The sequence below is a fragment of the Bubalus kerabau genome, chromosome 5 (assembly GCF_029407905.1).
Source record: "Bubalus kerabau isolate K-KA32 ecotype Philippines breed swamp buffalo chromosome 5, PCC_UOA_SB_1v2, whole genome shotgun sequence".
Lineage (NCBI taxonomy): Eukaryota > Metazoa > Chordata > Mammalia > Artiodactyla > Bovidae > Bubalus > Bubalus kerabau.
The window spans coordinates 80,021,076-80,042,563 of NC_073628.1; the positions used below are offsets into that span (position 1 = coordinate 80,021,076).

Sequence of the window (21,488 nt, forward strand, 5' to 3'; positions counted from 1 at the left end):
ACCCTGTTCAAACACTGACCTAAGAATTCCCTACCTTAAGCACACTTATCAGTTTCTCTCTTGGTGCCTTCTCTCTCTTTAGAAAGTTGTATAAGTAGACATGAGCGTTTGGATTTGATGGGAACTTTTCATCATAGGCGTAATTGTTAAGCACCTCTCGGGCGCCATCTTGATCCCCGTAGAATTCCAGCATCTATATAAAATAAGTGATGATATCTTAGGTAAATCCTGTAAGATACCTATATGAAACATCATGTACAACTTTACTGATGAGCACAAAATATCACACAACTGAAAAATAGCATTTATTGTATAGGGAACAATAGTGATGCTAGTTTTTGCTTCCATCAGTGTATGTTACAACCTCCGTGGAATAGAGAAGATCACATCAAAGGCCTACACAGTTTCCCAATTTTTCCTTGCCATATTTTGTTACTGAAAAATACAGCAACTTCAACATAAGAGCTGTTCCTGTGAGAAATAAAGGCTTCAAAGTAGGGCAAACTAAGGACCAAAAAAGACCATGTGATGCCACTAACCTCAGTGCCCTACATACTCCAGCCACATAAGGAGAGCATAGGAATTATAATTCCTTTCCTTTCATTCTTTCCCAGCCTGACACAGGAGTTTCCAGATTCACTGGCATACAGTTTCAGAGATTATCTTCTGACAACGTAATTCTCACTTTAGCACTAATGAAACTTTCAAAAAGCAAAGTATTTTGATGATGTATTCCTAGTCCTCTGTCCTTTCGCAATAACTCTAAGATAACAGGATGTCCTTAAGAACTTCTAAGAGCCATTCTTCTTCATTTCACATATTGTGACCTACTTTCAGATTTTTGCCCCCTTCCCTTCTTGATCCCACCATATCATAAAAGATCTTTCTGCTTTTCTTTTAAGCTCAATCAGAACAATACAGAATTGACATTTACAACTGTTGTGCTATTTATTTATAAATAAATAAACCATCACCCTTGCACCATCCATGAGCCCTACATCCTTGGGTTTTGCATCTTAGGCTTCAACCAACCACAGACTGAAAATATTCGGAAAAAGAAAATTTCCAGAAAGTTCCAGAATGCAAAACTTGAATGTGCTGCACAAAGGCAACTACTTACACAGCATTCACATTGTGTTAAGTATTAAGAGTAACCCAGAGATGATTTAAAGTATACAAGAGAATGTGCGTAGGTTACATACAAATACTACACCATTTTATATAAGGGATTTCAGTGTCCAAGGATACTGAGGGGTGACTGCATTTGGCCACGACAGGTTATCCAGTGGTGAAAATAAACACAGTAACAGTTACTGTATAGTAGGAAAATAAGCAAAATTATTCAGACCAAAAAAGGGCATCCTACTGTTTAAAAAATAATTTTCTCCATTATTTGCCTTCTGATGGATAAAGATTAAGCTTAAAATGAAACTAATAAAAACTTATGAAAAGTCTACTTACCTCTATATAACTCTTCACAAAAGGGTCCCAAACTCCAGGAATTTGAATCAATGTGCAAAGGTTTATAGACGTCTTCCAGCTGTGATTAAGCATATTCTGGGATGCTGTGTTGTAAGCATAATCATCTTTATCTGCCCAAAGACAAAACATTTTTTAAAGCAGTCAGTACTGGAGACTCACGCAGAATCAGTAATTGATAAACTACACATAAGAAAAGCTTAGACTGTAATGGCTTCACTGGTGAATTCTAACAAAGAAGAGTACTAATTCAAAGAAGAGTAGTAATTCTTTACAAACTATCCCCCCAAAAATGACAGAGAGAACACTTCCCAACTTACCTATGAGATCAGTATTACCCTAAGACCAAAATCAGACAATAACAACACAAGAAAATTACAGACCAACACCTCTTATACAGATGTACAAATTCTTAACAAACTACTAGGAAACTGAACCTAGCAAAATATAAAGTGGGATTTATTCCAGGGATGCAAGGTTGTTTAGCATTTGAAATCAATTAATACAATATTCCAAATCAAGAGAATAATGACAAAAACCTCATAATCATCCCTACTGTTGCAGAAAAAGCATTTGATAAAATTCAGTAACTTTTCATGATAAAAACACACAATATCTAGGAATAGAAGGAATTTCTTTAATCTGATAAAGAGCATCTTGTGAAAAACTCACAAGTAATATCAGAATTCATGGTGAAAAACTGCATGCAAGGGAGAATTCCTCTCTTGCCACTTCTGTTCAACACTCTCATGGAGGTTCTGGGCAGGCAATTCAGCAAGAAGATGATATAAACAATGTTCAGATTAGAAAGGAAGAATTAAAACTATCTCTACTTGAAGATGACACGATCTTCCACGTAGAAAATCCTAAGAATCCACTAAAAATTTATTAGAATTAATGAGTTCATACTTGTATAATATAAAATCAACATACAAAAGTAAACAAATCATCCAAAAATGAAATCAGGAAAATAATGCCATTTACAATAGCACAATAGCATCAAAAACGAGAAACAACTTAGCTATAAGTTTTACAAAAGAGATACAAATCACATCTGAAAAGTATTGTTCAAGGAAATTAAAAACGACTTAAGTAAATGGAAATATATTCCATGATCAAAGATTAGAAGACTTATTAACTTATAATTTTAATGCAACTTCTATCAAAATCCCAGCTGGTTTTTTTTTTTTTGCTTAAATTGGCATGCTATTCCTATAATCCATATGGAAATGCAAAAGACCAAGAAGAGCCAAAATAATATTTTTTAAAAATTTGGAGGATTCACAGTGTGATCTCAAAAGTCACTACAAAACTCCAGTAACTAAGACTGTGTGATATAGGTATATGTATATCCATAATATGAACTTCCAGGGTGGCTCAGCAGTAAAGAATTCATTTGCCAACGCAAGAGACATGGATTTGATTTTGCTAGGAAGGCTGCCCTAGAGAAGGAAATGGCAACCCATTCCAGTATTCTGGCCTGGGAAATACCATGGACAGAGAAGCCTGGTGGGCTATAGACCATGGCGTCGCAAAGAGTTGGAGATGACTTAGCAACTAAACAACAACAATGGACGCATACAGATCAGTGGAAGAGAATTTACAGTCATAAACAAAACTTCGTATATGAGTAAGTGATTTTTGATAAGAGTACCAAGGCAATTCAGTGGGAAAATAATAGTCTTTTCAAATAAATGTGCTGGAACAACTGAATATCCACATGTAAAAAGACAAAGTTGAACATCTATCTACCTCACACGACATACAAAAATTAACTCAAAACGAATCAAAAAACCAAAATGTAGGAGTAAAACTACATACCTCTTAGAAGAAAACATTAGTCTAAATCTTTGTGACCCAGGAGTAGGCAATGGTTTCTTGGATGTGATACCAAAAGCATAAGCAACAAAAGAAAAAGCAGATAAACTAAACTTCATCAAAATTATAACATTTTGTGACTCAAAAACACCATTAAGAAAGTGAAAAAGGTAATCCACAGAATAAAACATTTCCAAATCCTGCACCTATCTGATAAAGGACTTGGACCTAGAATATACAAAGATCTAAAACTCAATAATTTAAAAAAAAGTACTTCAATTAAAAACCTCCTAGGAGAAAAGAATCTGAATGCAAATTTCTCCAACCAGACATATGAATGGCCCAAAAGCACATGAAAAGATGCTCAACATTATTAGTCTCTAAGGAAACGCAAATCAAAACCACAGTACACTACCTCACACCCACTGGGATAGTCCTATCAAAGACAGATAATGGCAAGTGTTGGGAAGGACGCAAAGAAATCAGTATCCTTCACATACACTGCTGGTGGGAATGGAAAATGGCACAGCTACTTTGGAAAACAGTATGGAGGTCCCTCAAAAGTTTACAGCAATATTACTCAAAAGTGCCAAAAAGTGGAAACAACCCAAATGTCCACCAACTGATAATGGATACTTAAGTGTGGTATATCCATACAATGGAACATAAATAAATAAAAAGGAATTAAGTGCTATTACATGCTACAACGTGGTTGAACCTTTAAAAACATTAGGTTAAGTGAAAGACTAAGTGAAAGAAGTCAGTAACAAAAGACCACATATTTCAGGACTACATTTGTATGAACTGTGCAGAACAGATCTCCAGAGACAGAAAGTAGATTGCTAGGTTGCATAGCAATGCAGGAACTGGGGAAGAGTCAAGAGGGACTGCTAATGGGGACAGGCTTTCTTTCAGGGGTGACAAAACTGTTCTAAAATTGATGATGGTAATGGATGAACAACTGTGAATATATTACAAAACACTGAATTTATTATACTCTAAGTGAGATCAAATTGCCAACGTATGCTGGAACATAGAAAAAGCAAGGGATTCCAAAAAACATCTACTTCTGCTTCACTGACTATGCTAAAGCCTTTGACTGTGTGGATCACAACAAACTGTGGAATATTCTTAATGAGATGGGAATACCAGACTACCTGACCTGCTCCCTGAGAAATCTGTATGCAGGACAAGAAGCAACAGTTAGAACTGCATGGACCAATGGACTGGTTCAAAACTGGGAAAGGAGTGTATCAAGGCTGTATATTGTCACCCTGCTTATTTCTTCTAAGCAGAGCACATTATGCAAAATGCTGGGTTGAATTAATCACAAGTTGGAATCAAGATTGTCAGGAGAAATATCAACAACCTCAGATATGCAGATGACACCACTTTAACGGCAGAAAGTGAAGGAACTAAAGAACCTCTTGATGAAGGTGAAAGAGAAGAGCAAAAAAAGCTGGCTTAAAGCTCAACATTCAAAACACAAAGATTATGGCATCCAGCCCCATCACTTCATGGCAAATAGATGGAGAAATTGTAGAAACAGTGTCAAATTTCATTTTCTTGGGCTCCAAAATCAATCTGGATGGTGACTGCATGCCATGAAATTAGAAGAAATTTGCTCCTTGAAAGAATAGCTATGACAAACCTAAACCGTGCATTAAAATGCAGAGACATCACTTTGCCAACAAAGGCCCATAAGGTCATGGTCAAAGCCATGGTTTTTCCAGTAGTTATGTATGGATGTGAGAGTTGCACCATAAAGAAGGCTGGGCGCCAAAGAACTGATGCTTTCGAACTGTGGTGGTGGAGAAGACTCTTGAGAGTCCCTTGGACAGCAAGGAGATCAAACCAGGCAGTCTTAAAGGAGATCAACCTTGACTGTTCATTGGAAGGACTGGTGCTTTAGCTGAAGCTCTAATCCTTTGGCCACCTGATGTAAAGAGCTGACTCATTGGAAAAGACCCTGATGCTGGAAAAAACCAAGGGCAAGAGGAGAAGGGGATGACAGAGGATGAGATGACTGTATGGCATCACTGACTCAATGAGCATGAGTTTGAGCAACCTCAAGGAGATAGTGAGGGACAGGGAAGTCTGGCTTTCTGTAGTCCATGGGGTTGCAAAGACTTGGACAGGACTTAGTGACTGAATAATGACAACAAGTGGGTGAACCATAATCATATCTCAATTGTCAATAAAGCTGTTATTTAAAAAAAAGAGAGATTACCATACCACACAATAAATTGGATGACATGAAAACTCCTGATAATAAATGATGAGGAGACAACAGACAAAAGAAAACTCAGACTGCTGCTGCTGCTGCTGCTAAGTCGCTTTAGTCGTGTCCAACTCTGTGCAACCCCATAGATGGAAGCCAACCAGGCTCCCCCATACCTGGGACTCTCCAGGCACGAGTACTGGAGTGGGTTGCCATTTCCTTCTCCAATGCATGAAAGTGAAAGTGAAACAGACTACTAATGGGATATAAATTAGTAACTACTTTGGAAAGACTTTAGCCTATTATGTAGTACAGTTGAAGATACACGTGCTTAGTGACAATTCTACTCTGAGAAACACATGCATATGTGCACCACTATCTGTGCCCAAGAACTTCAAAGCAGCATTAATTACAATATCCCCAAACTATTAACATCCTAAATAGCAATCAATATATAGAAGGAATAAATTGCAAGAATATCATATAATATATTGTTTCACAACAACAAAAATGAAAAAACTAGAGCTAATTCAACCATACAATCACATGTTAAATGTTGAACAAAATATGCAATGTCCCCCAAAATATGTACAGTGTGGATCCAAATATGACACTAAAATATAGGCAAAACTAAACTACATTTACAGATGCATGCGCTGTGCTGTGCTCAGTCGCTTCAGTCCTGTCCGACTCTTTGTGACCCTGTGGACTGCAGCCACCTGGGAAGCCCCTATAAATGCATACTTGAGTGGTAAAGGTATCTTTAAAAAAAAGGAACTATTATCATTAATAATAGCTTCCTAGGTGGCACAGAGGTAAAGAATCCACCTGCAATGCAGGAGACGCAAGAGATGTGGGTTTGATCCCTGTGTCAGGAAGAAGGAAATGGCAACCCACTCCAGTATTCTTGCCTGGAGAATTCCATGGACAGAGGAGCCTGGTGGGCTGCAGTTCATGGGGATCACCAAGAGTTGGACATGACTGAGCTCTGAACACTAATTATCACTGAAGTCAGGACAGCGGTTTCCTTGAGACAGAATGGGAGATGTGATCATGAAAGAACACATGGGGAACTTTCAGGGGGACAGTAATGCTGCACTCCTTACTCTGGGTGTAGTTACATGGACGTTTGTTTTATAATATTCATTCTATCATACATTTGTTTGACACTTCTTCAGGATATATTTCACAATCTTAAAGGTTTAAAAAGAAAATCTGTCCTTTGAAACAAACAGAAGCACAAAACACTTTTGGGTTCCAATACTTCTTTTTGGCCAAAATAGTAGCCTCCTTTCACCCAATATATATAGATTAGTATCCTCTTCCCAGTGGATCTATTGCATAAATATCAATATGAACTTGGAAATGAAATGGTAACTGGAAAGCAGGTGTAAATGGATATCAGAAAAAAAAAAAATGTTAAGAAAGAAAGGCAGATCCCTGAGTAAATATAAATTGGGTGTGAATTTACCATGCAAGGGGGTTCCCAGCTACCAAGTGCATCAAAGCCAACCAGCACAGGCCACAACAGAAAGGAAAAGCTCAAGGCAACTCTGAGCACACGTTCATGTGTTACATTCCATAAGTCTGGTTATATAAAACTAGTCCTAGTTTTTTTTTTCCCATTAAATAGCTATGTGAGGTTAAAGCCAATCTAAAGATCTCCACATTTCATCCCATCTTTATCTCTTGTTGCTCCAGAAGAGTGTCAGCTGCAGAAGGTACTGAATTATCTAACCATGAAAGTGACGGTATAAATTCATGTTCCAACTGCTTTAATCATCATGTATTTGCTTGAGTTCTACCTAAGTGTGTGAGAAGAAAAGGAAATAATGATTTTAAAACTCACCTAAATCAGTATCAGCAAGCCTTCTTAAAAAGAACATTACAGTGGGCATTTCAGCAAGGTGTGTTGTGTTGTGTTACTCGCTCAGTACTGCCCAAATCTTTATGACCCAATGGACTGTAGCCCGCCAGGCTTCTCTGTCCATGGAAGTCTCCAGGCAAGAACACTGGAGAGGGTTGCCATTTCCTTCTCCAGAGGATCTTACCAACCCAGGGATTGAATCCGGGTCTCTCGCACTGCAGGCAGATTCTTCACTGTCTGAGCCACTAGGGAAGTCCTTCAGCAAGGTTAACGAAAGAAATACAGATATGTGACCTCAAAAGATTGATGAGTCTAGACAAGGAGACACAACACAAAACACACATGAAAAAAAGTTAGACTGATTAAAAAGGCAAAAGGTGAAGAGTCAATTGATACAGGCTGAACATGCAGCTGGTATGTTGGGTTTAAAGTAAAAGGAGGAGAGGTCTAACGAGTCCTGAAGACAGATGGCATACTGGAGCAGGAGGATGCACAAGAGGCCTCGCAAGGTTATCATGATGAAGACAGCATTTCAGAAGTGTCTTGGGGGTGGTTAGAGACAGGAAACAGGAAGGGAATTTGCGATTGGTGAACCCACCCGCCCAGAGACCAAGGAAATACTTCTATCAATTAAGGATATTGAGGAAACATAGCTTAACATAAATGAAGTGATAAATGTCAGAACTGGGATTTGGATGAAGGAGGTGAAAACAGAAAAAGGTTAATCCTAGAGAAGTTATGGAGAAAAACTATATGAGGGTAAAAAGGTGCAGAGAATCATACAGCTTCAAAGAACACAAATTTAGGGACAGGAAAGGACATCACCACCACTGCAAGCAAGAGAAAGAGAAGGCAGGTGAGGAGAACACATAGTCAGTTTTGGAGGTGATCAGTGAGTCAAGAAAACTGTCTGTGATGACCTTTGTACAGAAATGAAACAACTTTATCTTGCCCTATTCTTTGAACATGTTTTCCTAAGAAACAACATTACAAAACAAACTAAACCCCACTGTAAACACACAGGAAGAAATGCTGCTTCTATGCGATAACGCCCATGGATGAAAACGTGTAACCTTTCCTGGAAATCACGTTTCTAAGAAATGAATGAATCTAGGACTTCTGCTGGTGGCACAGTGGATAAGAACTCACCTTCCAATGAAGGGGACACGGGTTCTTAGTCCCCTCGGACCCTGGGCCAAGAAGACGCCACGTGCTGTAGCGCTTAGCCCAAGTGCCACAACTACTGAGCCTGTGCTCTAGAGTCCACGAGCCACAACTACCGACCACAGCACCGCAAGCACTGAAGCCCAGCACCCTAGATGCCGGGCTCCGCAACGAGAAGCCGCTGCAAGGAGAGGCCCATGCACCGCGGTGAAGAGTAGCCCCTGCTTGCTGCAACTAGAGAAAGCCTGCTCACAGCAATGAAGACCAGTGCAACCAAAAATAAAAACAAATTTTAAGAAAGCAACGAATCTAAAATGGTCATGAACTTAACCTATGAATTACCTAATTTATGTCTGAAAAGTCTTTTGTTTAAATATCAGAGATTTTATAAAGGATGAAGCAGAATTTTACAAGCATAGCAATCTCTGTTCTCTGTACTATCTGGATAAAGCCAGGCTTGGAAGAAGGGGAATTAGATTACGCCTCACGATTCCTTCTGTCCCTCTGACAGTCTTACCACTCATCACTCATAGTTACTCACCGAGTTTAGACAATTCCATCTTCTTTTTATACCAAGAATAATACTGCAAAAGACCTTTATAGGCCTGAATAAGGTTGACTAACACTTCCTGGGAAGATGACTTTTCACCATATCGCCATGTCTCTGCCTGGGTGAGAATTCTGTTCGCATCTTCAAGCAATCCATGATGCAGAAGGTATAATGCATGTTGTAAGGAAATCTGCAACATTAAGAAGAGCCCACTGTCACGCAGGTCATTAGATAACCATTAGTTTAAAAACTCAGTAAATATATGATACACGCTGGGCTAAGACCTTGGGAGAACACAAACAATGGAACATTGTCCCCATGATCAAAAATTTCAATCTAGCAGAAGATGCATGAAAAAAATTGTTGTTGTTTAGTCACTAAGTCGTGTCCAACTCTTTGCGACCCAATGGACTGTGGGCCTACCAGTCTCCTCTGCCCATGGGATTCTCTAGGCAAGAATACTGGAGTGCGTTGCCATTTCCTTCTCCAGGGGATCTTCCCAACCCAGGGATCAAATCTGCATCTCCTGCTTGGCAGGATTCTTTACTACTGAGCCACCAGAGAAGCCCATACATCAACTATATGTCAACTTTTCAATTAAAAATTAAAAAAAGAATAATTACATAAACAAAGAGCAATACAAATAGGGAGAGCATTAAGGAGGAGAATAATGGGAAATACAGTTAATTATATGAACAGTGTCAGAGTTCAAACCTTCCTCTTCAACTACTGTAATAATTTCTCAACTTGTGTCTCCTGTCTGTCCCCCTACAATCCATCTTCCATGTGACCACCAAAGAAATCCCAATGGTCATTTGTGTAAAATTCTTCAACAGTTCCCACTGCCTACAGAATAAAAATCTCAGCTCTACAGAGATGGCATACAGAGCTCAGCTTACTTCCCCTGCTTTCTACCTATGTGATTTTTAGAATAACCTGGTAGCTCAGAGGTTAAAGCGTCTGCCTGCAATGCGGGAGACTTGGGTTCGATCCCTGGGTTGGGAAGATCCCCTGGAGAAGGAAATGGCAACCCACTCCAGTATTCTTGCCTGGAGAATCCCATGGATGGAGGAGCCTGGTAGGCTACAGTCCACGGGGTCGCAAAGAGTCAGACATGACTGAGCAACTTAACTTAAAGACACATCAGACACAGAGGTATCAGACTCTTTACTATCCCCTCCATGCTAGACTACAATCTCCTCCAGTACGCACAGTGAATACCCACTAGCTTCTTCAGACTCATCTCCAGCATCACATCCCTTCTTTGCCCGACTCCGCTAACTCATTCAGTCCTAGCCCTTTACAATTCCAGAGAGCCAACCATTTTCAACTTTGTCTTCTCACTGCAATTGCATTTCTACCATGGCAACCATAACCATTTATTTCATTTACATACCTGTCTCCCTTTACTGCAAGAACCATGTCCAGCAGATTGTCTGGGAAAGAGCAGCAGGTGTTTTTTTAAAAAAGTGTTACTAAAAAATGTCTTTTGTCTGTCTTAATTACCACCCTCAGACTCTGGAGTATGAAATAAAATTCCTCCCAGATTTCTTTACCTCACTTGAGTAGATTCTATGAGCTTAGAAGGAGCTAACCAATAATTTAGTTAAAACTCTACCTTCCCTCCCTAAACGGCTATCTAGTTTCTCCCTGAAAGAAGAGAAGCACACAACACCAGGGCAGGCTATCCCCTTTCTCCGACTGTTCACTGAGAAAGTTCTTAAGTGGAACCACACGCTGCCTCCGTTTAGTTTCTACTTATAATGTACATGGTCTACCAGAAAATAAGATCCTAAGGGAGAACCTGGCACATAGGAGAAACAAAATTTTTTCCTAAATTAATAAAACCTGTAAAGAACCCTAAACTAGGGGAAATCTTTTTTCAAAATTAGAAAGCAGTGGGAATATAAAATGCTACAGCCACTAAGGAAAACAGTTTAGTGATTCCTAAACGGGTTAAACATAGAATTATATGTCTATACATACATGTTTTTATAATACACATATATAACCACCAACTCATTGGAAAAGCCCCTGATGCTGGGAATGATGGAAGGCAAAAGGAGAAGGGGACAATAGAGAATGAGATGATTAGATGGCATCACTGATTCAATAATGGACGTGAATTTGAGCAAACTCTGGGAGATAGTGCAGGACAGAGGAGCCTGGCGTGCTACAATCTATGGGGTCACAAAGAGTTGGACAGAACTTAGTGCCTGAACAACAACAAATATGTGTATATGTGTGTACATGCCATAAAACATGACCTAGCGATTCTACTCAAAGGTATACATCCAAAGAAACTGAAAGCAGAGACTCAGACAGGTATCTGTATGACAGCACTCACTGAAGTGTTATTCACAACAGCCAAAAGACGGAAACAACCGAACAAGAGATGAAAAGATAAGAAAATGTGACAGATACACACAACAGAATATTGTAGTTATACTGAGCCGTAACAAGGGATGGGTCTGATACACGCCACAACACAGATAAATCTTGAAAACATGATGCTAGGTGAAATAACCAAAACATGAAAGGACAAATATTATATGCTTCCACTTATACGAAATACCTAGAAGAGCCAAATTTATAGAGACAGAAAGTAGATTAGAGGTTATGAGGGGATGGGAGGAGGAGGGAACCAGGCGTTACTGCTTAATGGATACAGAGTTTCTGTTTGGGGTGATAGAAATTTTGGCAATACTGGCGATGGCTGCACAACAATGGAAACAATTAATGCCACTGAATAATACACTTAAAGATGGTTACAATAGCGCACTTTACATTAGGTACATTTTGCAACAATTTAAAAATATCTGAAAACTAGGGCAAGTAAAAACAAAACAAGAATAGGAGGGTAAATATTTATGCTTCACAGGCCTATTGGTCTCAGTCACAACTGCTCGACTCTGCCATTGTCTGGCTAAAAGTAGCTACTGGCAATATGGAAATGAATGGGTGTGGTAATGTTCCAACAAAACTTTATTTAGAGGTACTGGAAAAAATTAAAAAGCATGTAAAAACTTGATTGAGAAAGTGCTTTTAGTCAAATATATACCACAGAGAGGGAGATTATCATAACATTTTGGAGGATGTCAATTCTTTTGGATAAAACTTTTATTAAAGGACACTTTAATTTGGATAAAACTCCGCCTAAACATGGGAAACAATGAAACATTTTCACACGTGGATCAGAAGAGTTAATACTGTGAAAATGTCTGTACTACTGTGAAAATGTCCACACTACCCGTACTACCCAAAGCCATCTATAGACCCAAAGCAATACCTACCAAAATACCAGTGCTATTTTTCACATAAATAGAAAACACAATCTTCAAATTTGGATGCAAAAATTGTATTATTCACAAAAAAACCGTGAATAGCCAAAACAATCTTGAGAAGGAACAATGCTGCAGGTATTGCACTTTCTTATTTCAATCTATATTACCAAACTATAGCATTCAAAACAGACACACCAGACAAGTGGAACAGAATTGGGAGTCCAGAAATAAGCCCATCCATACGTTGTCAACTAATATTTGACAAAGGAGCCAAGAATACTCAAAGGGCAAAGGTTAGTCTCTTCAATGAATGATGCTGGGAAAACTATAGACGTTTATATGCAGAAGAATGAAACTGGACCCTTAATTTATACCACTCACAAAAATTAACTCAAAATGGATTAAGGACTTAAAGGTAAGATCTGAAACTAAAGCTCTCAGAAGAAAACAGACGAAAAAAAACTCCTTGATATTGGTCTTGGCAATGAATTCTTGGGGTATGACACCAAAAGCACAAGCAATACAAGTGAAAATAAGCAAGTGGGATTGCATCAAACTAAAAAGCTTCCGCACAACAAAGGAAACCATCAACAAAATGAAAAGGCAGTCTACTGACTGGGAGAAAACATTTTCAAATCATGTATCTGATAAGAAATACCTAAAATCTATAAAGAACTCATACAGCTCAATAGCAAGAAAACAAAAAACATATTACAATTAAAAATGGGCAGAAGGGGGACTTCTCTGGTGGTCCAGTAGCTAAGACTCCATGCTCCCAACGCAGAGGGCCGGGGTTTGACCCCTGGTCAGGGAACTAGATCTCGCATGTTGCAACCAAGACCTGGTGCAGCCAAATAAATAAATATTAAAAAAAAAAAAAAAGGTGGGAGGAGGAGGTTCAAGAAAGAGGGGACATATGTACACCTATGGCTGATTCATGTTGATGTATGGCAGAAACCAACACGATATTGTAAAGCAATTATCCTCCAATTGAAAATAAATAAATAATTTAAATTTGAGCCACAATAGTGAAAGTTTTGCATCCTAACCACTGGGTAGCCAAGGAATTCTCCCACTTCACACAAGCTAGAATGGCTAGCATCAAAAAGACAAGAGAGGACTTCCCTGGTGGTACAGTGGATGGGAATCCGCCTACCAATGCAGGGCACACAGGTTTGATTCCTGTGTGGAATCCCATGATTCACATGTGGAATCCCGGAAAGATTCCACATGCCACAGAGCAATTAAAGACTGCATGCTGCAACTACTGAAGCCCGTGCACCTAGAGCCTGTGCCCCGCAATGAGACACCCGTACACGGCAAGGAGGAACAGCAAAGAGAAAGGGCCCACACAGCAACAAAGACCCAGCACAACCAAAAGGAAAACAAAACAAAAGACGAGAAATAACAAGTGTTGGTAAGGATGTGCAGAAAAGGGAACTGTTGAACACTGCTGGTGTACATTCCCTTTGGAATGTAAAGTGGTCTAGCCCCTATGGAGAATGGTGGTATGGTGGTTCCTCTAATAAATTAGAAACAGATCTAATATACGATCCAGCAATCCATATTGGCATATATATCCAAAGTTGAAATCTCTATCTGGACGAGATATCTGCACTTCCATGTTCACTGAAACACTATTCACAAGAGCCAAGACATGGAAGCAATCTAAGCAATGATGGATGGATGGATAAGGAAAATATTGTATACACACATATATACCATGGCGTATTATTCAGTCATGCAAAAGAATGAAATCTTGCATGTATGGCAACATGGATGAGCCTGAGGGCATTATGCTTAGGGAAATAAGTCATAAAAAAAGTAATATTCTCTCATCTCACTTTCAGGTGGAATCTAAAAACATCCAACCCATAGAAACAGAGTAAAATGCTGGCTGCCACAGGCTGAGGGCTGGAGCAGTCAAGGGACACAAACTTTCAATTCTAAGATGAGTAAGTTTGAGGGTCTAATGTACAGCATGGTGACTATGGCACTGTTAACCTGAAAGCTGCCACAAGGGTAGAACTTCAACATTCTCAACACAGCAACAACAAAATGATATTATGTGAGGGGATGGCGATGTTAACTAACCTCATTGTGGTAAACATTTGGCAATATACACATGCTATCAAATTATCACATTGTATACCCTATATGAAATTAAATCATACGTCGATTATATCTCAACAAAGCTGGAAAACTTTTCTCAAGTATTCAAATTCCCAATTTGTTTAGCTCTTTCCCTTTTCCAAAAGCACCAATTCTTAGAGAGCTCAACTGACTTAAGCAAAGAAGGCAATGGCACCCCACTCCAGTACTCTTGCCTGGAAAATCCCATGGACGGAGGAGCCTGGAAGACTGCAGTCCATGGGGTCGCTGAGGGTAGGACATGACTGAGCGACTTCACTTTCACTTTTCACTTTTCACTTTCATGCATTGGAGAAGAAAAGGGCAACCCACTCCAGTGTTCTTGCCTGGAGAATCCCAGGGACGGGAAGGCCTGGTGGGCTGCCGTCTATGGGGTCGCACAGAGTCGGACACGAATGAAGTGACTTAGCAGCACAGTGAAGCACACATGCCATTTCTGAAGGAGCAGTTGTGGCAGCCAGAGATACACAAGGAGGAGACATTTTCACTCACACAACGTGGTAGGCAACAGGAAATGGAGAAGTAAATGGCTCTCATAATGCAATTTTTCTCTCAGCTTCTCTTACTGACCCAGGTGTGTTACTCCCTTTCTCATCTTTTTTACATTCTTACCTACCTTATCACTGAGACAAGCAATTTTAAAAAATGAATGCTGCAGATGTAAATTCACAAAGCCTACATTCTCACCTTCAAGTAATTCGTGATGCCAATATTTTTCATCCGGTCGGCAAAGGTATTGAAAGTCTCCACGTTGCTTTTGGGATGATAATAAAGAATTTCACTTCCAAGCCTCCAAACAATCTGTCAAAACAGAAGTTACTAACAAAACTGTAAAACCCCTGCCTTAACCAATGTCTCAGGAAGCTATTTTCTTCTGATTACAACATTAAAAAACAACCTGAAATTCCTTTTTCTAGATACCACTACTGTCAACATTTTACTGTACTTCACCCAATGGAAGTACTATTACATTTTATGTGATTAAAAGCTTTTCCTGTTGATTAAAATACCAGGTGTCATTAACAGTGTCATTTTGAGCCAGAAGTCTAAAGAAGGTGAGCAGTTAAGATACATATTGCAGATAACATTTTTAATTAGTATAGGAGAAAAACATTAAAGTTAGAAAACTCGGGTTCCATTAATATTGGTTTCTTCACTGCTCTCATTATGTGTCAGGTGAGAGCCATGGACTCAATGTTTCCTCACATTTCATCAGGTTCTACAACTATTGACTGTGGTTAGTCTATCTTTAGAGCTTCAACTTAAGAACCTGCATCAGCTTTATTTATTATAACTTTTAGTAAAACTCTTTTCTCCCCAGAGCACCAGGACTTTGAGGACAGTACTTGCAGCTCTTGCTTTGCATGAGGGCAAATCTCTACTTCTCTTACTCCATTTAAAGTACTTCAGTGATACTGATCTTCAACGTAAACTGGTTCTTTGCTATAATATTGGTTTAGTATAACCATAATACTCAGAAAGAGATAGAGTTCTTTTATAGATAATCAAACTGCAGTATTTTGAAGCTTAAAGAAAATGTGGAGATTATCCTACCACTGTTGTTCTTAAATCCACATGTATGTACGAATTACCTGGGACACCAGTTAAAAATAAATATTCCAGGCATCCAGACTTGGACTCAGTAAAACTGGGGTGGAGGGCAGGAATCTGTACTTTCAACAAAGGCTCTATGTGACTCAAACAGAGCCCAAACAAGCATCTGGTAACCACTGATTTAATTCTTTCAATTTATAAAACAAACTCTGGACAAAAAAGGACTGTAATTTGTCCAATGTTTTATAGATCTAGATTAACTTTAGTCCATAAACTAAACTTTCAATTAATGGTTAAATTTTTTTTTTCATATTTTTTGGTTCTATTAGACATCTAACTGATGCAATGGTTACTCTAATAGTAAAAGCTACTTGAGATATCCATGTGACGTTATCTGTGGATATACTGTCTTTTACAAAACAAATTTAACAATACATGCCAAGCACTGTTCTAGATCCCTGCCCTGGTGGAATTTACATTCTGTTGTAGAGAGACTGACAATAACAAAGAAATACAATAATTAAACTGGCAAGTATTATGGGAAAAACAATGAAGCAGAGTCAGAAGACCAGGGGTGCCAGCTGGAAAGTGAAGGGGGTTGGTGTGCAGTTGCAACTTGAAATAGTGAAGGGAGGCCCCACTGCAAGTATGATGTGAAGGAGGGTGACCACAGTGATAGCCAAAGAAACAGCAAAGACAATCAGGAAGAAGTATGGCTGTTCAAGGGATGAGCAAGGAGGCCAGTGAGGCTGGAGAAGAAAAGCAAGTTAGATGGTAACAGGAGATGAGGCCAAAGGGGAAAGGGAATGAGCAAAGCACAGAGAACTTGTAGGTGATCAAAAGGACGCTGGCTCTTACTGAGTGAAACAGGAAAGCCACTGCAGGATTTTCAGCTGAGCAGTGACATGATTGGACTCATGGTTTAAAAGGACTATGCTGTATTATTAATCATTTGAAAAATGCCCATCAAAGCTACGAGACACCACGTCACAATCACTAGGGTGGCTGTAATCAAGCAGACAGACAATAATACTGTCGGCGAGGATGTACAAATGTTGGAAACCTTGTATGTTGCTGGTGGGAATGTAAAACAGTGCAGTCAATGTGGAAAACAGTCTACCAGTTCCTTAAGAGGTTACATATATTTATCATATGCCCCAGCATACTCCTCCTCCTCGATAATATTTACTCAAGAGAAATTACAACAAACACCCATATAAAAACTTGTACATGGGGAGAAAAAAAAACTTGTACATGAATGTTCACAGTAGCATTATTCATAGTAACAGAAAGAAAAACTACTCAAATGTCTAAAAACTGATGTATCAGTTTTATCTCATCAAATGAGATAAAGCCTTACACTGAAATATTATTTTGCAATAAAAATCAGTGAAGAACTAACATGCCACAATATGGTATAATAAGCCTTGAACACATTATGTTCAGTAAAAGAATTCATTCATAAAAAGCCATATATTACATGATTCTACTTATTTGAAATGTCCAAAATAAAAAGTAGATTAATGGTTGCCAAGGGCTAGGGTCTGGAGAAGAGGGACTACAAGTGGGTACAGTGCTTCTCTTGGGGGGGGGGAGGGGAGGGGCAACAAAAAATGTTCTAAATTTAGATTGTGGTGACCGTTGCACATCTCTTGTGAATATATGAAAACACACTGAATTGTTCAATTTAAATGGGCGAACTGTATGGTGTTTAATGTCTCTCAATAAGGCTATTTTTTTGTTGTTGTTAAGGCTCAGTCTGGTTATTATGCCGAAAATACACTGGGAGGCAGAGGAGGGTAAGCAGTCATCTAAGTGAGGCGATGGGGGTTTGAGTCAAGGAAGCAGCAAAAAGGATGTGGTAAGAAGTACTCAAGACTGCAGGGAGCAGGTTTTCAAAGGAAAGCGGACAGAATTTTCTGATGGTTTGGATATGAGGTGCAAAAGAGGAAAAAAAAAAAAAAACAACTCCAGATTGGGCCTCAAAATTAGATAAGGGAACCATGATCTGAGATAAGGAAAATTAGGCTGGACAAGGAATATCAGAAGAACCAGTTTATATTTGCTAGTATGATACGACATATCGTACTAGTTGGTGTTAGATACTAAGAGGTGAGGTTGAACAGAATGTTGGGTACAGCGATCTGGACTTGACAGATGTCAGAGCCCCAGATACACAATGGGGGATCACCAGTATACAGACTGAATGGAAGGCTATGAAACTGAATGAGATCAAGAGAGTTCAGATAACAATAACACCTAAAGATTGGAGTTCTCAAGGACTCCCACGTCAGAAGGCCAAGGAGACGAAGAGCAATCAGAAAAGGAAACCGAGGAATGGCCAGTGCGGTAGGAGAAAAACCTGAGAGTGCAGAGTCCTGGAAGCCAGACGAAGAATTCTGTTTGTTTCTTCATCACACAGAAGGGAATGACCTGGTATGCTTAATATTGGTAACGATCAAGTTAGACGAGTACTGAAAATCAGCCACTGGATTCAGCAAAGTGGTTATCACTGTTGATCCTGAAAAGGCAGTTTGGTAGAAATGATGATTTGTCGGGGAGTCTAACTGAAGAGGGTTTGGAATGAATAGATATATAAACTATTCCCAGGAGTTCTGCTGAAAGGCAGAAGGGAGAAATGAGCACAGCTTGTGGAAGAAGTAGAAGTCAAGAGATGATATTAAGTGGGAGAGAGAATGACATGTTTGCATGAAAATGGGAACCACCCTATAGAAAGGGGACCATAAGGACATGGGGAAAGATGGAAGAATTACTTAAATGAATGAATAAATATTTGGGAATCTGAGAATTCAGAGTTAAAGTATTTTTCGTCTCCTTAAAATGATAATAGAAAAATGAAGTATGAAAAAAAATGTCTTGATACAAACTCAATTTGAGATCTTGCAAAAGCTGTTCTGGGTGGAGTTCAAGAGGCAGAAACTCCCAGGATTCTGTGCTGTCTTCCAGGGGACTCACACTTTACTTACCTCGGGTGCACCCTGCCTTTTGTTGCTATCCGTATCTTCCAAAACCTGAAGGTAACTGTGCATGTATTCTGCAGCTCGCTGCCACTGGTGCTTCAGCAGAGCTTCTTGGATAAAATTTAAACAAGCGCTTGTTGTCTGAGCAAAATCTTTCTCCTGTTTTCCTCCAGAGGCTATAAAGGTTAAAGAGGAAAGTCTTGAGCCAGTGACCTCAAATCAACAATTCAAGAATCTTACTTCTGATAAGCACAATTTTAACAAGTAGGTATTACTTAACCCAACCCATCCCCAATACCAAAGCTAGCTCCACTTAAAACCAACTCTTCCACATCATTTTAACTAGTTGTGGCAAATGAAAAAAAAAAAAAATTCGATTTAAGAGATGTCTAATTTGATGTTCTTGGACTACCAAGGTCACCAGTTCCCTCAAATCTGATTCAACTATCCTTTCACCCTTGCACTAAACAGTCTGGGAAGAATCTCTCAGAGAGGGCCCCCAGTCCAAAATACCAAGTATTCAGAATGTGTAAAAATCATCAGGGTCATCCTAGGAAAGCACTGTCTTTTTTCCTACCTATGTTCTGAAAACACCAAGAGGTGCACTTTTATTTTTCATGGACCACTTTCATTTTGTATCTCTAAAATACTGACAATCCTCATGTTAAGAATATTAGGGTTAGGACTTTTCTGGCAGTCCACTGGTTAAGACCTCACACTTCCAATGCAGGGGGCATGGGTTCAATCCCTGATCTGGCAACTAAGATCCCATATGTCTCAGCCATAAAAACTGTTCAAAAATGAAAAAAAAAAAAAAAAGATTTGTGCTTAGTTACAACCTCATCTATGACAACAAGCTGCATATTGCCACCTCTTCCTCCCTTCCCACACCACTAAAGACTCCTATGGGCCGGCAGTCTTCCAGTTGGGGCGCCCTCACCCCTGGGAATATGCTTAGTCACTCAGATGTGTCTGACTCTTTGTGACCCCATGGGCTGTAGCCCGCCAGGCTCCTCTGTCCATGGGGATTCTCTAGAAAAGAATACTGGAATGGGTTGCCATGCCCTTCTCCAGGGAATCTTCCCAATCCAGGGATCGAACCCAGGTCTCCCACACTGCAGAGGATTCTTTACTGTCTGAGCCACCAGGGAAGATCCCACCCCTGGGAATACACAGAGATTAATAAGTATCATGCAAAAATAGCTTTATAGCAATCAACTTGCACATCTTCAACTTTCTCACATACTCTTTCCTAAAATTAATCTTCTAGAAAGCTGTGCATATAGACAAGGCTTCATCAAAATAACTCTAGTATTACCTTAAGGTGAAAATACAAGTGTTCAGTGTTGAGAAAATGAATGACTCTAACATCCATTTGCAAGTCAGGTGACTTCTAGTTCTTTATCAGAAGTGTAGAAGAATCTAATAATTTTTTAAAACACTATGTAATTTTTTCACAAGTAAGTGAAGAGGAGTCAAAGACCTGATACATTGCTAAAATTAAATGCCATCCATTGCCAGCTACTTACTAAAGTGAGTAAAGTTTCTCAGAATTTCCACCAATTAAAACAAAATACAGGGGCTTCCCTGGTGGCTCAGTGGTAAAGAATCTGCCTGCCAATGCAGGAAACACGGGTTTGATCCCTGGTGCAGGAAGATCCCACAGTCTGTGGAGCAACTAAGCCTGTGAACCACAACTTCTGACCCTGTGGTCTAGAGCCCAGGAGCCACGAGAGAAGCCACCTGCAACGAGAAGTCTGCTGACCCCAACAAGAGAAAAGCCTACGAAGCAATGAAAACCCAGCCCTGCCAAAAATAAATTAAGTAAATAAAATTATTTAAAAATATACAATAGAATTAAAGCTAAATCTTTTCTCATTCTAGAAATATATAATATTCATCCACAGATATAAGAATTGGAAAAAAGTGATATCCTTATCCATTTTATTGAGATAAATAAGCAATAAAAATTTACATTAACACTTAAAATTTAACAAAAAAAGTAATACATTATTTTAATCAGCTGTGTAAAAAATTAATTATAATAATGTCTCAATCCAGAAGAAATTTTAATAGTTAAAAACTTTACAGGATATTAGCAAAAATTAAATGTGGATACATACTTTATGGAAGAATAAAGGAACAATATAAAATTTCCATCTATTAAAAGCTTTTTCATAAACACAAAATGGATGATAAAAGATATCACATTCCTAAGCTACTTAGACTCCACCAATTATTTTTTTAATTTATGGCCGCTCTACACACCATGTGGGATCCTAGTTCTCCACCAAGGACTGAACCTGCATCCCTGAAGTAGAAGCATAGAGTCTTAACCATTGGACTCAGGAAGTCTCACCAAATATGTTTGTTTAAGTCATATAATAATTTCATTTGAAAGTGCCAATATATGCTGAAA

General features: G+C 39.0%; 2 protein-coding genes across 4 annotated transcripts in view; one reads left to right on the plus strand and one right to left on the minus strand.

The window, feature by feature from the left end:
• Positions 1 to 21,488, minus strand: part of TAF1A (TATA-box binding protein associated factor, RNA polymerase I subunit A) — a 32,802-nt gene that overhangs the window by 7,215 nt on the left and 4,099 nt on the right. For all 3 annotated transcript variants that reach the window (XM_055581944.1, XM_055581943.1, XM_055581942.1), the window contains exons 3-7: positions 19,076 to 19,245; positions 15,222 to 15,335; positions 9,091 to 9,289; positions 1,462 to 1,592; positions 35 to 193 (exon numbers count right to left, since the gene is read on the minus strand). In XM_055581944.1, coding sequence (XP_055437919.1) covers positions 35 to 193; positions 1,462 to 1,592; positions 9,091 to 9,289; positions 15,222 to 15,335; positions 19,076 to 19,245 — 773 coding nt within the window. The remainder of the gene's footprint in view (positions 1 to 34; positions 194 to 1,461; positions 1,593 to 9,090; positions 9,290 to 15,221; positions 15,336 to 19,075; positions 19,246 to 21,488) is intronic.
• MIA3 (MIA SH3 domain ER export factor 3) overlaps positions 17,321 to 21,488 on the plus strand; it is a 92,421-nt gene continuing 88,253 nt past the window's right edge. The window contains exon 1 of the mRNA XM_055581936.1: positions 17,321 to 17,324. The gene's annotated coding sequence lies outside the window, so the exon portion shown is untranslated. The remainder of the gene's footprint in view (positions 17,325 to 21,488) is intronic.